At 48.8% G+C, this 15,342-nt stretch overlaps 1 protein-coding gene across 4 annotated transcripts; it reads left to right on the top strand.

Moving 5' to 3' along the window:
* Nucleotides 1-4,004: 4,004 nt before the first annotated feature.
* LOC131674623 (uncharacterized) lies at nucleotides 4,005-15,049 on the top strand. Of its 4 annotated transcripts, none has more exons than XM_058953396.1 (4): nucleotides 4,005-4,172; nucleotides 7,275-7,429; nucleotides 7,811-8,249; nucleotides 12,444-15,049. In XM_058953396.1, exons 3-4 carry the CDS (start codon nucleotides 8,073-8,075, stop codon nucleotides 13,809-13,811), a joined length of 1,545 nt encoding a protein of 514 aa, XP_058809379.1. In that variant the 5' UTR covers nucleotides 4,005-4,172; nucleotides 7,275-7,429; nucleotides 7,811-8,072; the 3' UTR covers nucleotides 13,812-15,049. The 4 variants fall into 4 exon arrangements, with proteins under 4 accessions (XP_058809379.1, XP_058809381.1, XP_058809378.1 ...); XM_058953398.1 differs by having other exon boundaries at nucleotides 4,005-4,213; nucleotides 7,811-8,169; XM_058953395.1 differs by having other exon boundaries at nucleotides 4,005-4,213.
* The last annotated feature ends 293 nt before the right edge of the window (nucleotides 15,050-15,342 follow it).

Genomic DNA, 15,342 nt, shown 5'->3' with positions numbered 1-15,342 from the left:
ATTTTTCTCGCGAATGGATTTGTCAAAGCGCGGAATACGTCGTCGTTATAAAACTATTTTTTCCTCTCATTCGCGGATAGGCGATTGAACTGCAATTCAACGGATGGAAAGGAAAAGAGAAAAAGGAAAAATGCGCCTGCAGCAGACAAAAAGAGTATGTATTTTCGCGTAAAAAGCGACGCAACTGCATGATCGGGGAAGATAAGTTTGTAACTAAAAACCAACGTGCGTCAGAGGAATCCTAGTAAAAACGTCGGGGGAAATGGAGCTGTTGCGCGTCAAACGACTGGCGGTGTACTTCCGTAACGAGAAAGAGAGCTTGCGAGGTTGAAACATCCGCGGGAGATTGAAAAGCAAACGTCGCTACGTTGAATTTTACATAAGTTTCAATCCGATATTTCAGTTTGAGGAGCAGGACGACGACGACGCGCTCGCGACTAATTCGATTACGCTTCGTTTGATTTCGAAAGACAAATTTGGTTGATGCCGTTGAAAAATTTACTTGCTGCAAGGATGGGTGTTTGGCTTGTTTACGCGTTTTTCTTCGCGTAATCAAGTTGCGTCGAATCCTTCGTTCTTCGTGTTTATGTTGTATTTTAATGAGATTTATAATGAACGATGTAGTTAATTCATTTTAATTATTTTAAACGAATGACATTCAAAGTGACAATTTAATTGATTACAGTGCTACGAGGATTGGATTACCGTAGTACTGTTATTATTAAAACGGCATGGGTGAGAATCAAATAATTTCATTAGCGACTTAAAATGTAGTATCCCAACTTTCAACCAATTAATCCGGTTTAATCCGACAACATTTCAATCCGCTGCGTTTTAAAATACAAATCAATTGCATTTATAATCCTTCTGATGAAAATTCCAAGATATAATGAATACTCTGTTATACGCACGCGATAGCTGCTCGTCGAAAGATTTCGTGCTTCGCCTTGATTTCGCGCGCAAATGCGAGGCGCGGAAAGCGCGGATGAATTTTCAGCGAGCGAAAGGCGATCGGCGATCCGCAGCGAGAGGATCGGAAGTCATCAGCGCTGCCATCCGTCGGCGGTGCTTGCCCAGTTAATGACTGCGAGTTTTGCACGGTTGGCCGAACAAATTTGCATAGATAGATATCTCGCATCCCTCGACAGGAGTATAAAGACAGACGGAGGCGAGCGATCGACACGAGTTGCAATTTCTTCGCGAGAGGCGAACAAATGCCTGGCACCCTTATCGACGCGCATCCATTGCCAATTCCCTTTTCAACTTTTGTCGTTCTTTCCTCTCCTCTCGCGCCTCTGCCCCAGGGCACGCAAAGTCAAACAGCGACAGCTGCTCGAGCCGCCCCACCTCCGCTGACGAACGCCGCCGAAAAATCTTCGCGTCCGATCGCCAAGCTCGGAAAACTTCATTTTCTCCAATTTTTCCGTCGTTACTCAATTTTTCATTTTCTGGAAAGAATGCAAAAAAAAGCCCGGCGGAGCTAAATAATCCTAGGAAAGGCATGAAATTTTCATCACGGCATTCTCGCGGCGGAGGCAGCTTCATCTCGACGGCAGATGGGGGACGATCGTAATATGCATTTATTATGACCACTTGAAGCGCGCGAGGGAGAGAGCGAGAGCATAAAGTGCAGAGCGCGCTAATGTCCCCGAGGACTCGCGCGGAAGTTAGATCACTGTAATATCAGCGCGCGAGCTGCGCGCGGCTGCGGCTACTTTACAATCAATTACATCATCTCGACGCGCATCGATTCTGCACCGCGCGTCAACTCCGCGCTAAGTGGATCCGTTCGACAGGTCGATATAAACGTCTGTTTCGGCCCCGCTCGCTCCGCAAATATTCAGCGGCTAATTAATGCAAACTTAGCCTTAATGAGGCGTGTCAATCACGGTTTACGCGATCGCTCGTGCCGTCGCGCCGCGAGGACCGACGTCGACATTATCGAACGGCTTGTACGTTTGAAAAGAATTTTTCTTAAATTGGTCAGCATCGTGGCACTCTGGAATATTAAAATTGTCAGCGTACGTTCCGTGGCCAAATAGACAAGAATATAAGCGTCAGGGTTGCACTAATTAACTCGGGACACTTGATCAACAAGAAGAAAAATTAATTAAGATCCATTCGCGAAACAGAAAGGGCCTTGGCGCGCGAGCTATTGAAAAAGCTCATCACCTGACGCGCATAACGAGGCAATTCGAACAAAGCACGGCGAAACGAATGTTCAGCGACGAACGGCAGAGGCACGAGAGGGGAGGGGGAGAGGTAAAACAAGCGCGACAAGTGGCTAAGGAAGAAAAATTGCCTCCGGACGGACTCTCGCGCGCTGGCAAGAGAGGGAGAGAGAGAGAGAGAGATCGCGCTAACAAATTGAAGTTGGAAATTACGCGGGTGACTGCGAGAGTCGCGTGCGCGCACAACGCCAACTCCCACGGCGCGCCCGGCAGGCGGAGCGAACACGTGACCGAGCGCCAGCGGCTAATATGCAAATTTCACACTAGAAGAGTGAGCGACGCGCCTTATAGCGCGCCAAGTCGAATGGAGAAAGTTTTTTGGTTGCAGAGCTGGATGTTTTTTTTGTTTTTCACGGCAGAAACACGATCGCGCGGCGAAAAGTCATATCTCGCGCCGTCGGCTGCCGCGGCTTTTAAAAGATCGAACGAAACAGCAACAAAGCGGCCTACTCACAAACTTTCGCAACTTTGGGCTTATCAGTAGGGCGAGAAAGGAAAAGAGAGGAGTCATCGACACTAAAGCTCAACAGCTGAGGCGGTTTATAGGACAGAACCCGAGGCTACTACAGCGCACACATACGCATAGAAACCGAACGGGTATCCCGCGGCTTTTATCAGTCGCACCTTATCGCGCCGATAAGAAGTTTGTGTTCGCAAAGCGAGAGAGTAGAGCCCGCGAGGGAGTCACGCCGATTTACCTGCGTGTGCATCGTCCCCGATCTCTCTCTCTCTCTCTCTCTCTCTTTCTCTCTCTCTCTCTCTCGCGGTTTGGTTTTATTCCGAATTTAGGTCATGCGATGGGAAAATTTGAACGACGTCGCCCGCTGTTTTCCAGGATTGTTTTTTTTGGAAATAGAACTTGCGGATGTTTCGATCGCTCGTATTGTCGGCATGCCACGTGTTCCAATTTAAAACAAAAAGAAAACGAGAACGGGGGTCGGTCGACGGTGCTGTTGGAAGAGAAAAAACAGAAAAAATAAACCAGATGAAAACGCGAGGGCTTATTAAATGCTTGATGAACGTTTGCGTTATTAATGCGTCGCGTCATTGCACTATCATTAGTTAGGTTGCGCTCGCAGCCACAAGTCTTGTCCGCCGGTCTGGAAATCTGGCTTTTGTTCTGCTTCCATTGGCGATCGTTCGCGACGCGAGCGAAGCCGCCCATCGACCTTTCTCGCTCGCGAATTTATCGTTGGTCAAATAACGTAGCTTTGTCTGCGACCTTTGAGCGCCCTTTCCTATCAGCGGCGCACGCGCGTTTTCTTTCGCCGCAAGATAGCCATCTGCCTTTTCTCTGCGCCTCTTTGCACAATTCGTGCCGCCGCGGTGCGTACGGTCGAGTAGACAGAGTAGGTTGTTTTCTTTACGGCCTGATCGCAAGGTGCGAAGTCTAAGCAATTTCCAACGATGCCTACGTCGGATAACGAGCTACAAAATACTCAGTTATCCAATTGCAACTCGTCAACGCTTTCCTAAGATAAAACGAGCCTAATTCCGATAAAACAAATTCATGACCCAGAAAACAATCTTCTATCGCTCACTCGGCCAACCATCGCAAGTGAAATATCCAAGATAAAAGAAATGCAATAAAAAAGCTCTCTGAAGAATACTTGCTCTCATATACTCAAGAGAGCAAGTAGTGTACAGAGAGAGAGAGAGAGAGAGAGAGAGCATGGAGTAGAGGGGAGAATCCGCACGACGCGTAGTAGGGATACGATCGAGTTGAACCCGGCTCTCTCTCCCGTCGCGCGAGTTCAGTTGCTGTCCGCGCGCCGCGCGAGTTGGGTGCTTTACGCGCTGTCACGCGAGAGCGAGTTGCTCGGCCGAGAGCGAACGACACGGGCGTGTTGTGCGCGCAGCCTTTGGGATTATGTGCCGGAGTAGTGCTGTCCAGACGATGCGCTGGTGTGTCAAAAATAATAAATAAATAAAGAGCACTTGGTGAGCGCTATCTCTCGGGCGCACCTCCGCGATAATAGCCAGTAAGAATTTGCACACCTAAGCATACTCGACGCGCCGGCAAATAAAGCATTTCGCGGCGCGAGACCCGCGAGCGTTCGCATTCATGCTGATAATGCGGCGTCTCCCGTTCCCTCCCCCCGCCGACACGGAAATTCCGCCGGCGGTTTTGCGATCGGATCAGCAGTTGAGGAGATAAGAGCGAACTAGGTCTCTCTCTCTCTCTCTCTCTCTCTCTTGCGTGTGTGTCTCTCTATCTCGAGTGCGTTATGCACTCGCGGGAATACTCCGGTGGCAATTTGCGTCCGAGCTCGAATTTCAAATACCTTTTCGAAAACTAGAGGAGAACGAAGAATATCGCTAATGATCTACTCGAAGCAAAGGAGAATCGGAATGCTCGAGTGGCTTCCGTTTGCTTGGGCGTCGTTACGCGCTCGGAGCAAAAAGATACCGACGCCGTCTGGTTCATCGCGGAAGCCCTCGCGTGTGATTCAGGAGCGATGGCGAAGGCTCGCGAAAGGCGCTCGAGATAGGAATCCGAGGCGAACGCAGCGATGACGTCACCGATTCCGATGATTGCCAAGCGATAAAGGCATTTCGCGGAACGCATCGGTCGCGCGCTCTCCAGAAACGTGCCCCGTCTACGACGGGGGCCGGGAACCGCTCGCAGGATAAGTCCGGCGTCGCACCGGCCGAAACTCGACGCGCGCACGCCCATGTCCGCAAAGCGCACCTCTGCCCGCGAATTAATCGTCGACGGCTCCTCGCAGCCTTGCAGGAGATGCACGAGTGGATTTACGTGTGGGCTTACTATTGATATAGTAGAAAGCCGCGCGCGTTGCAACACTTCTCTCTCGTCCTTTTGTTTCTTCCATCACGGCCAAATAAATTGCGTGATTAACGCGGAGGTGGAGGAGGAGGAGGGGGGCTGGTTCTATTGAAACGATAGCGAGACAATTAATTATTAACGCGGCCGTTCTACGAGCCGCGCGACTTTTGATCGAGTGCCCCGCGTACCTAAAAATATTTCGTTTAGAAATGTATTGCAGCGTGCGTGTGCAACTGCGCGATCCAAAATATTTACTCGCGGCCGAATGTTTTTTACGAGCACGCGCGCAGCTTGATCTCGATTAAATTTAACGAGGCTACTGCAGTTGCGCTCGACGTTGCGTAAGATATCTTGTTTTTTTTGTTTTCATGTTTTCCGAGAGTGTTGATGATCGATGAGCGGCGATACCGCATTGGTGCATTTGTCGGATAAATTTGTACATTCCAGCGCTGAGAAAGCGTCTCCAATAAATTAACACGTGAAAACTGTCCCGAAAATACATCTAGCTAGAGACGAGAACATGTAAATAAGCCGAGAGGAAAGGAGGATTTTCGTTCCCGAGTGTGTGAATATATATACCCACACATACATATCCCGAAAAAAAAGAATCTGATCCCTATAATCCTCTCGTATCATCTCTCTGCCGAGCGCTCTTTTCACTGGCAGCTTTACGGTAAAGGCAATACAAATTCAAATGAGGACTCCTCCTTTTGAAATTCCAGGCTAGTTTTTCCAAATGGAAAAAAAACAGTCGAACTTTAATTATCCGACCTAGATATATTTTACATCTAGCTCTATCGTTATCATCGTTGCGCGATGCTTATATTTTTGAACTTTCCACGTCGACTGTTGCGCGCCGGATTCATGCAAAATTACAGCCGCTGGGAAAAAGCAGATCCGAGCAGAAAACAAAAAAGAAAACACAAACAAACAAAAGAAGCAGGGCAAACAATTCGCATCGCGCAAAATTTATTCAACTTATAATTGCGAAACATTACGCTACGCGCGCAAGTCGCCAGGAGGTAAAGAAAAGAAGTAAAAATAGGACCTCATTTCGTCGGCTGTGTATGCCCGGAGCAATTGTTGACTTTATGGTGCTCGCTCGTAAAACGCTTCAATGGCGCTCGCGAGCAGTCGCTGCATGCTCGGCCCTCCACGGTGCGTTCGGCATTTAAAAAATTAAGTGGCCGACGGTTCAGATTTATCAATTTGAATTTTTAATTTGCTCGCTCCTCTCGATGCCCGGCCACTGGCGCACGAGTGCAACGAAAAGCAAAAATGCCTTTTTGCTATTAATGGACGGGGCCAGCACGCGAGAAAATGCTCATTCTCGACGCTTCGTTGACGCGCGATAAATTGAAGGTCGCCGAGCGCTTTAATGGAATGTCATATTTAGTTTCGATTACAAAATAAACAGCGGCGATGTACACCGACCGAGTATAAATATTACGGTTATGCACTGCGAGCGATGCGCGCGCGAGGATAAATAAATCGCGCTAAAACCCACCATTTTCCGGGAAAAAAAAAAGTTATTTGCTCACAGCCCGGACGCCGACGAACGTAAAAGAGGCGCCAGCAGCTCGCCGCGCGAAACAAAACGAAAATATGCGCGCGCGAAAATTGTGGAGCCGCGTTAACACGCTGGAATAATCGCGGACCGGTGACGAAAGATTAAGCGCGAATGACTTTGAGCGGAGGTTGTCCGAGCGCGGAGCGCCGAAAAGAGGGAGCGAAAAGGAAACGCAAAATATAATGCTCGCGGCTGACAAAAGAAAAACAAAGAGAAAATGCAGTTTGTCCGGTTCGCGCGCGCGAGCGATATGACGCGGTAATAACGGCTCGGCAAATCTTTCGTTCCTTTTATGTTTCTCTAGTCGCGAGTACAATTCGCTCTCGTACGAAAATTTCTACGAGTGCGCGGTATGTAGGTCGCTCGCGCGCGATTTTTTTTTTTTTTTTTTTTTTTTCTTCTCGTTTTTTTCTTTGTCATAGGAATAGAAAAGCCGTGCATTACGAATGCGACGAGTGAAAAGCAAACGACGATGAAAGGAAGCCTGAATCTCGCGAGCGAGTCGCGTGTACAATGAACCGCGAGGAGCGTTTGAGTATCCTTCGTCGTTAAAAAGTCCCTTTGCAGAGAACTCCGTCGCTAAAAGTCTCGCGAATCGATCCCAACAATAATTCAGAAGCTCGGATAAAACAGGTCCGGATTTCAAACGGAAGCAAAATGTTTTTTTCCTCTCTTTTCTTTCCAGAGAGGAGAGCGAGTGCTCGTCGATCAATGACAAGTCATCGTGACGTACGAGTGGTCGTCGTCGTTGCAAGCAGCGCCAGCAGCTTCGGCTCGATATTTCGACGAGAGGCGACACGAGTACCACCTTTGTCCACCTGCCAACGGGCTTTTTTAAAAGTATGACTCTCTCTCTCTCTCTCTCTCTCTCTCTCTCTCTCTCTCTCTCTCTCTCTCTCTCTCTCTCTCTCCCACTCTATTCGAAATTCCGCCAATGATTTTCCGACCGATTTGTTTTGTAGCTTTGATTGAAATTGATTTCCATTGCAATTGCTCGCAAGTTGTTTTTCCCGAAATATTAGTTTTAAAACTGATCGACAGCGAGTGAAAGCGAAACAGTTGTTCCTTTTGAAACGGCTCACTGTCTACCCAGTGCAATTTCATTAAAAGCATAGGCACTGCCGCCGCAAGTTTGCAATTAAAACGTTTTTATTTCTCTTTTAAAGTATATCTTGGCGCGGCGTTTCGACTTGGCATAACGTATTCTTCTGCACGTTGCAGGTGCAGTCTAGCACCAGCAGTATCCGAATGCGAGTATGTAGGAGCGCGCATCCGTTGTTCGCAGCGGCGCAAGTGGATCGACAACATGTGATCAGCGGGAGCGAGGCGCAGGCGCGCGGCAAGCGTGCTGCACGTGCCCCGGCGACGACCATGTGAACGAAACTTGTGCGGAGTGCATTGGTCGACCGACCAGAGTAACGAAAAAGATCGCGCGAAGAGACGAAGGCTCGAGCGGAGCGAGCGAGCGAGCGGCCAGCGAAACATGAGGATGGGAGGACTGGTGCTGGGCACGGCAATCCTAGGATTGTTCGTGTCGTCGTCGGGATTGCCGTCGGCGAGCAGCACAGCTACGAGTCTTGGTAACGGCAGGTGTAACGCAGCGCCTTGCACGTGCGACAAATTCGGTAGACTCACCTGCGACTGCAAGGACAGTTCAGAGGTAAAGAGCGCGCGGGCAGCATCGGTCCCCGCGACGCCCAATTCGATGTGAAATTCGTCCCGGCCGGGGCCGAGCTCGCGCGCAAACAGACCCTCCTCGAACGCAACGCGCAGCAATTCCCACCAGACACTCGAGCGAGAACAAAAGGAGGTATACTGCTCGCGCAACGCCCTGCGCGCCGAGTTCAAGTTCCGCCGCCTACGAGCAAAAAGCAGCCGGGCTGCCTATCCCTTTTCGCTCGTGGCGGAGGCGCGCGAGTTTGTGCTTTTAGAAATGAGAGAAAGAGGGGTGGGGGGAGCGAACGAGAGGCAGAAGCAAATCGTCGCAGGTAAAGCTCTCCTTTCTCGACGCGGTGTGAGTTTCTTAGGTCCGTCCTGCTTCCGGCCGTGTAAAGAACAGGAGACACGCGCGCGAAGAGCGAGCAGACTTCCGGACTTGGCTAAATAAAGAAATAAAGAAAAATCAGTCGGCGTTCGCGCGCGCACATGCGCGAGTCGAAAATAAACCTCGTAACATCCGTTGCACGACTCTCTCCGGCGATTTCTCAAAGTGAAAAATGCATGGGCAACCTCGCGGCTGGCATTTTTCCTAGGCGACGCTAGAGACGTGAGCGCTATTTCTCTCGCTCGATTTATTTAAGAGGCGGGCCGAGCGAGAGGGAGAGAGATACGGCAGTCGCATAGGTTATGACGGCTGATTGCAAGGATTGATTGGGCTCGTCGAGGACGACGCTGCTCTACGCTTTCGCGCCTCCTCTGCGTAGGCATTCCGAGTGGCCTGCTCGCGGATGGCTGTTCGTCGATTAATCGGGCCCGAAGCTCGAAAGTTCGCGACTCGCCGACGGGCTTCCCCTTCGCAACGAGAGCGCACCGGGGAGGAAGAGCGAGCCGGCGGCACGTCCTTGCTGGCTCTCTCGCCACGGAGTGCACGCTGACGCGTAGCTTTAATGGGGAGGGAGGCGGACGCCTCTCGCCTTGCTCCCGTGGGCGCGTCCCTCTCGCGCGACTTCTCCGCGGCCGGGAGAGAAAAGAGGAGCGCGAGAGCCGCAAGTCGTCGCTCGTAAAAGCACTTGGCGAAGGATCGTAAAGCCTGGGCAGCCGACGCGAACGCCTCCTTTTCCTCGGCTTTATTTGCTTTGTATTTCGGTTGCTGCCGCGGCTGTTCCAAGGGAAAATCCATGCCGTTAATTACTCGATCCTCGGCCGAGGGAGGCCGGCAGGCGCAATTAGCTCGCCGAGCTCTCCGCGGCTCGTTTCGTTGCGCGAGCGCGCGCCCGAAACGGCCGACGCGCGCGACCGCGAGCCCTCCATTGCCGCGCCCGCGCTCGCGCGCGCGCGTCCGATTTTAATGAAAATGCCGATTGCGCCAAGCGCATAATTGTTTCCATTCGCGTAAATCCCTTTATAGGTCGTAAAATAAAGAGGGCCGGCTGAAAAGGAGCCATCGCGGCTGAAAATTAACCTTTGTCTGCCGTTGCGGTTTATCGAGTGTACGCCGACGGGAGAGCGCGCAAGTTAATTGCATATTGCGGCTTTCTTTCTCCACCTCGAGCCTCTTTTATCAGTCACGCTCGGCGCGCGCGTTGCCCGCTTGATCGCGCGTCCGTGCGCGTGTCAACCCGATCCCGGACCAAGGGACAAGCCCGACGAAAAGGATTTACAAACGCTCGGCTCGCGAATGAAATTACGCCGCGATCTGACGCGCGCGCATCAACGAGGACGGAGATGAGCTCTCAGCCGAAACGAAGCCACGAACGAGAGACGCGCGCGCGTTGCGTTACGCGCCGTGACGTCTCTTCCTTTATTTCTCTTTATGTCTCTTTCCTTTTCTGCCTTCCTCGTCCAGTCGATGTTTTTGTACTGTATAAAACTGCTGTTATCTAGAGATTTCATAATTTATCCCTAAGTATACAATAGATCTCTTGCTAAGTTGAAAAAAAAACGGCGGGGGGGAGGGGGGAGAATGGCGCAAGCAACTCCGTAAGAGCAAGTTTTAGCTTTTCATGAGGAAAAGCTCTTACGAGGAATGATGGAAAAGTTGTCCCGCCATCCCCCTTTCGCGTTGGCCTATAAAGAAAATTCAATTCCCTTCCTCTCGCGGCCAACTTTCTAATTGACATTCCGCGTTATCATTTTCAGCGAAACCGTATAACGCGCACGCAATGAAATTCCAATAGTCGCCGCGACGCGTGCACATTTATTATCCGCGTTCGGATCGCGCGTCTCCTTTTTCTCCGAGTGTATTTTGCGAAATTGAATGGACGACGTTTCTTCCTTCGCTCTCGCGCTCATTACGGCCTGCCCTCTGCCTCTCGCGGCGAGCGAATTATTGCTCTTCTCATTATAACTTTTCAGCCAGAGCTTTATTGTGCTTTAATTATGAGCTTGATAATTGCTCGTCGCGCGAAGAGAAGTTCTCGCGCAAAAAAAAATACGAATTGGCCCGAGCGACGAGGTCGTAAAATTGCATGAAATCCAGCGACGGGGCAAGAACGAATGTGATCGACCAAGCCGGAATCCACGGATCGGGCTGGGTCTCGGTGGTACCCTTAAAAGAAAAAGCGATTTTCCTTCGAGTCCGCGCGTCCCCGTGGAAATTATCAGTATAATAAAAAGAAGAGGAAGGAAGGAAGAACTATGCCATTGCATTCATTGCATCTCCCGCGCCAGAATAAACCGGGTGACCTAATGGAATTCCGCTCTTATCGGCGCAAAACTGTAATTGGAGAAGTTTCGAGGCGAAGGTTACGAGGATGATTGTGAGCGCGAGAATGGAAAAGTTGCGCGACAACCTCGAGAAATTCAGCTTTGCTATCTTTCCCTCCGCGCGTGTAAATGTCACTCGCGACTTCGATCATTCGCCATATGTAACTTTTGATACTTGAAAGACGCTTCTGCTATTCACCCCCGCCAAATATTATTGTACAACATGGAACGCTTCGACGAAACATTTTTGCAGCGACTGCGCGTCGTCGATAAAACCGAAAGGCTGCGAAAAAAAAATAATAATTCGTAAACTATAACTCGCGCGATTGTTATCATTTGCAATTAAAAGGTACACGTGAGTACGACCGAAGATGAAAGAGAGGGTTTAAAATGGAGTTATCCCGTTTGTATATTGATTGGATGGAATAGGAAAGGTTCTGTGAAATGCCAATGATCAGAGCCTTTGTCCGATGATCATCGTCAGAGCAGCGGCAACTCACCACCTAACGGAAGTAGCCCCGAGCCACTCGGCACATAGCTATATTCTCTCTCTTTCGCTCTTGGAGGTTAGTTGCCGCTATGCGTGCACCTCTTGCTTTTCGAATACGAGGGATACTCGCTTTGATGTAATTGTACACATGGCTTTTGCTTCTGCCCCTCATACGCTTTGTCAAGATTTTCCAGGACACGTAACGATGAGAACACACGTGACCTACAAAAGGTAACTGGCGAAAAAAACTAGAGTATCATAGCAGCAGACTGCGTTTGGTTAAAAAAACTGGAAGATTCGTGGAAACGCGCGTCGCATTTTAATTGGAACTATACCCGGAGCAGACTAATTAATACGTCCTATCGACAGTTGGAACCGATTAGAACAATTTTGCGCCTTCGCAGTAGCAGCCGTGGAAGGCCAATTCTCGCGACCCTTATTAGCGCCGGCTGGCCCTCGGGCAACTTTGACGCGCGCGACGGTTATTGTAACGGGCAGCTTGCTGTCGGCATAGGATTAGGCGATCCTAATGAGAGTTTGGAGGCAAGTCTTATCATTTGCAAGCCAAATGGGCCAAGATTACGAATGTTATTATTGTTATTATTTTTTTTTATTTTTTATGAATCGAATGCAAATTTCTGGTGGTGGATCGGTGAAATGCGTTGCGCTTGGTAATTGGAAAAAATTTTTGTTCCGAGTCGGGGTTTCCGCTACGACGAGCTTTTCTAAAAGCTATAGTACTCGAAATTTGCAAAGGGGTGGGGTCAATTTAAATTTACAGTGCGTAATTGTAACACAGCTGGACATTAGAACATATCAAAATACACGCTGATCTTTTAACTAATCGACTATCAGCGTAACTCTAATACCCTAATCCCGCAAATCGATAAACTCCAATTACCCTTACCCCAATGAAAATCCCTTTAGGAGTTGAAAGTCCATTTAATCCACAGACAGACACCGGAAAACTAAACGACTCTCTTTATCTGTGTTTTGCAGGAGCTGATTCTAACGTCGGAAGGTGAATGGGGTTTAAGCCTACATACCAGTCGCATCTCGGTAAACCATTGTTCCTCAGTCGTCCTCACCAATCATAGCCTCGTTCAAATGGATGGCTTGATGTCGGTAGACTTCGTCAACGTTGCCAATCTGAGCCTCGTACGATATAGCTTCAAACTCTCGGCCAAAGCTACCAAAACGCGAGTAACCATAAGAAATAGCAGTCTTGAGGTGTTACCAAGCAACGTCTTTCATGGCGACATCGAGACAATCGTCATGGACAATACGCGGATATCGCACGTAACGGCGTTCGCCTTCGCCAATCTCATCAACACCAATAGCATAACCTTGGAAAATTGCCGTATCAACAATTTGGAAGCGTTGGCTTTCAAAAAATTCGACGTTAAATTTCTTCACATTATCGGCGGAAGTTTGGGCGATAGGATACCAAGTCGCGTAATGAACGACATCGAGGTTACCGACAAGTTCATGCTCGACGGTGTTCGCATGGGCACGATACAAAGTTCTGCGTTCATCATTCGTAAACCCAAGACTGTGGCGATTCTAAATTGTGCGATAAACGACGTCGAGGGCGAGGCATTCGACATAACCGCCAGCGGCACTGTGATCATCAAGAATAACACATTGGAACACGTTTCCTTCGGGGCTTTCCTGTCGATAAGGGCGGACACGGACAACCGACAGCCAAGTGGACAGCCACACAGCCTTATGTTCAAGGACAACAACGTGACCAATTTTGAGGAGGGTTCGCTGTTGTTCGATCGCAACAGCTTCCGAGTGGAATTCAGCAACGTGTTGGTTAATCAAGCCTGCGATTGTGACCAGATAAACATCTGGCGTAGCCAGATACTAAATTACACCAACGTGTACTCAAGACTAATAACCTCGCGAGAAGGTACCACCAGTATCGTGGCGCCACCGTTCACACTAGAGTCGAGCGTCGACGATCCAGAAACCTTCCTCTGCCTGGAAGATCCAGAAAGCAGCACGACCATGTCGTTCGTCAAATACGAGAATCGTCACTGTGTTCTAAGCAGCTCCATGCTCTTTCTTATTCTCGCTTTGTCGGCTTTAGTTCTGGTCCTATTGTTCGTCACTTGTCTGGTAGTTTATTGCTGTCGGAAGCGACGAAGGGATGCGCAGAAGCGTTGGATCAGCGTACCGACAACGGCACCGGATGTGGTCAACTCCAAGATGGCTAAGAACGGTAACGTCGTTAACGTGACTGCGGGTGGCGCTCCGGTCGACAGTAGGATAACAATGGTAGTTCCTGACGGAAGACTGTATAGGGAAACCGAGTTTCACGTTATCGTGGAGAAGGCTGAACCATTGACGACGGAATTGTAACGAGAGCTACCGCGTGTCTCACACGCGAGAGACACGCAAACCAATCGACGCGCAGGGCAGTCCCCGCAGCAACAACTCAGCATCGAGGAGTACGTCGAAGATACCTCAAGGGTTTACAGGCTGTGACCAAAGGCGAGAATCGGCAGCCGTGTAAATACGTGATATTAGATGATTTTCGTGAGGTATTTTTCGACCTTTACAGTGAAGCACGTCGAAACGAAACGAACGTTCTGTGGTGATGGCTTCATGGACCATTTGTGATTATATATATATATATATACATACATATGCAAATATACATATAAATAACGAGTGTGCGAGCGATCGAGGGAGAGAGAGTGAGAGAGAGAGAAAAGAAAAGAGTAAATGTATATTTTTCCTCCGAACGACAGATTGTGAAGAAAAAGCGCATACATCAGCGTTTTGTTGTCTGCAAGCCATGATCAAATAAAAGCTTATAGTTTTTGCGTTTGCCATATCCCCTTATCCCACCTCATATTCCATTGGTATATCGAATAATATATATCAAAGAATATAAACATTAAAATGTCTGACTCTACGAACACGCACATGCACACGTATCGTTTGTTATTTCTGAAATAATAAAAAATTGTTTTGTTTCGTTCTTTATAAATATAAAATGTTTAATTTAAAAAGATAAAAATGAAAATAAAAACATAAGACGTCGGTGTCGTGTCGCTGTCACGTTAGCTTTGGTTTGCTTTATTTCGCGCAGGCGGAATTAGCTTCGGAGAGTGCGCGTCGCACATCTCATTTAATCTCGCGCTGCGCCTCCTCAATGCCATTGTATTCCCCATTAGCTTTCACGAGTGCCAGTGCTTCAAGTGTGTCATCGCGGAGAGACCCCGAGATGTCGTACCTTAGTCCTTAAGTCGAGTTGCCGGAGGGCGAGATTGCCGCCGAAAATAATAACACATACACGCTCACGTATAAAGCCTAGTCGCGAGTTTCATGCGGATTTTCACGCTCGCAAAACAATACGAATAATAGTATGTAAGGGAGTTTGATCGATTGGCGGCGAAAAGCGCGTCATTCTTTCCTAATTGTAAGGATACTGTAATTAGTATTTGGCGACGTAGACGCGCAAATGCGATGGATCGGTTTTGTAACGAACGAAGAAGCGAGCATTGTGTAACTAAGCGAGTATTTAAGCGTTCTATTGCGACGATACCAACCCTCAATTGTTTCCTTTATTTTCAATAAAAAATCAAACGACAAATCATTGCAAGCCGTCAATTGTACGTTTTTACCACGCTTAGATTCCCATAGTCAGATCGAATCAACGTGCAAATTTGCCGCGACCTCTAACAAGGCTACGCGAATGAGAAAAGAAAGAGCGACGATTCGACGTGCAGGTAAGCTGGCAAACAACTTTTTCCCCTTTTCAGTGGCCTCTCGCGTGCTCTGTAATTTTTCTATTATACTTTGAGGCTCGCCGCGCGAAAACACTGCCCAGAGCGATTGCAAGTTCGTTTCGGATACTCTCTTCTCCGTTATCGAGTTCAATTAT

Source organism: Phymastichus coffea, unplaced genomic scaffold, assembly GCF_024137745.1.
Source record: "Phymastichus coffea isolate CEN01 unplaced genomic scaffold, Cenicafe_Pcof_1.1 PCOF00268, whole genome shotgun sequence".
NCBI lineage: Eukaryota > Metazoa > Arthropoda > Insecta > Hymenoptera > Eulophidae > Phymastichus > Phymastichus coffea.
The sequence above is the reverse complement of the archived record's forward strand: the minus strand, read 5'-3'. Positions and strand labels throughout refer to the sequence as shown.

What these genes read in the sequence shown, in the direction of transcription:
- LOC131674623 (XM_058953396.1), top strand. Translation starts at nt 8,073, where the DNA reads ATGAGGATGGGAGGACTGGTGCTGGGCACGGCAATCCTAGGATTGTTC. An exon ending in ACTGCAAGGACAGTTCAGAG is followed by an intron (nt 8,250 to 12,443) that starts GTAAAGAGCGCG and finishes TGTGTTTTGCAG; the next exon opens with GAGCTGATTCTAACGTCGGA.